The sequence below is a fragment of the Arachis ipaensis genome, chromosome B08 (assembly GCF_000816755.2).
Source record: "Arachis ipaensis cultivar K30076 chromosome B08, Araip1.1, whole genome shotgun sequence".
Lineage (NCBI taxonomy): Eukaryota > Viridiplantae > Streptophyta > Magnoliopsida > Fabales > Fabaceae > Arachis > Arachis ipaensis.
The window spans coordinates 8,546,256-8,547,946 of record NC_029792.2 but is presented as its reverse complement, the minus strand read 5'-3'; the positions used below and the strand labels follow the sequence as shown (position 1 = coordinate 8,547,946).

Below are 1,691 nucleotides of genomic sequence, written 5' to 3'. Positions count from 1 at the left end.
TTACTTTCACGGTTGCGGAGTCCAAAGCTGATTTCAATCTTCTTGTATCTGATTCACCACAAAATGCAAGAGATTGGCACCCTTTTGTTCCTTCTTTGCCTCCACAAGATACCTTAGAGAATGGCACTCGTGTGATCCCTTTAATGGCGATTCAAGTAACCATGATACCGAATTCTGGATTCGCTATTTGTCTCACTTTCAACCACCTTGTTGCGGATGGCAAGTCTCTTCATCATTTCATAAAGTTTTGGGCCACACTTTGCAAGGAGATAGTAACAAAAGGAGGTAATAACTTAGGCTCCTTTCTTGAAGGGTCTAATAGTAATTTAACCCTACCTTCCCATGATAGAAACATGGTTAAAGACCCAAAAGGGCTGAAGCAAGTTTTCTTGGAAGAGCTGAAAAAATCTTATTTTGAGAGCTTGGAATTCCGAGGGCTTGTGAAAGATGTTTCTACCAACAAGGCACGTGGTACGCTCGTGGTGACACGTGACCAAGTTGACAAATTAAAAAAATGGGTGTCGCTTAAATATAGCGACACCTATGGTGATAACTGTGAGTCATTGCAACACATTTCAACCTTTGTTGTCACAAGCTCTTTGGTTTGGGTTAGTATAATGGAATCAGAAGAACAATGCAATAATAATAAGTATGATGAAAATTGCCATTTGGTGTTTCTAGCTGATTGCCGTGGCCATGTTGAATTTTGTGTACCTCAAAATTACTTTGGAAATTGTCTAGACTCTGGGTTTGTGACATTCAAAAGGGGTGACATATTAGGAGAAAATGGGATTGTTAGGGTGGCAAGTGCAATTGAGAGTGAAATTAGAGAGTTGAAAAGAGAAGCATATAGAGATGGTGAAAATGTGATGGAAAGGTATAAGGAATTAGCTACGTCTGGAGAAAGTTTAATCATAGTTGCAGGGTCACCAAGGTTGGGAGTGTATGAAACTGATTTTGGATGGGGGAAGCCTAGGAAATCTGAAGCGGCACATCTTGAATCATCAGGGTCAATTTCTCTTTCTGATAGTAAGAATAAAGAAGGGGCGATTGAAATTGGATTTTCACTTGAATGGCCTCGAATGAATCTATTCATCAACATCTTTGAACAACACATCAAAAGTGTTCATCAAACTTTGTCAATGATGACCAATTTGAATTGAATTAGGCAATATGATAATATATGTAATGAGACCTCTGTTGTTGTTCTGATTAGCTTTTATATATTATGTTAGTAGTTTAATAATTTCAATCTCAATCAGGGTAGGGTACGTTGGTCATGGGCTAGCTCATGGCTATTAGTCTATTACCATGTGGGGTAAGACTTTGGAGATGATATTATGAAATAAAGGGTAAATTACTTTTCCTTCTCTATCTCGAACATTGTTCATAAAACTTTTTATGTGCTTGCATTGATATTCCCATTATATACGTTGGAGTTTAATTTTTATGTATTCACAATAAAAAATATTTTATATCATGTTATTAGTTTTGTACTGACACAGTTATTTAATTATATCTGATTTTTTAAAGGATGATTTTTTTTATACTTAAGACGAAAAATAGAGTAAGAGGAGCATATCACCTCACCGAAAATCATAGGAAAAAAAAAAAATCCCTCCTTGGCTTCAATTTCAATTAACCGGGCGTCTCTCTCGAAGACTTCAAATTACCACGAGTTTCAATTTTAT

General features: G+C 36.4%; 1 protein-coding gene across 1 annotated transcript in view; it reads left to right on the top strand.

The window, feature by feature from the left end:
* Positions 1–1,374, top strand: part of LOC107614327 (coumaroyl-CoA:anthocyanidin 3-O-glucoside-6''-O-coumaroyltransferase 1) — a gene marked incomplete in the record, with an annotated part of 1,921 nt that extends 547 nt beyond the window's left edge. Inside the window, 1 exon segment of the mRNA XM_016316538.2 lies at positions 4–1,374. Coding sequence (XP_016172024.1) covers positions 4–1,163 — 1,160 coding nt within the window.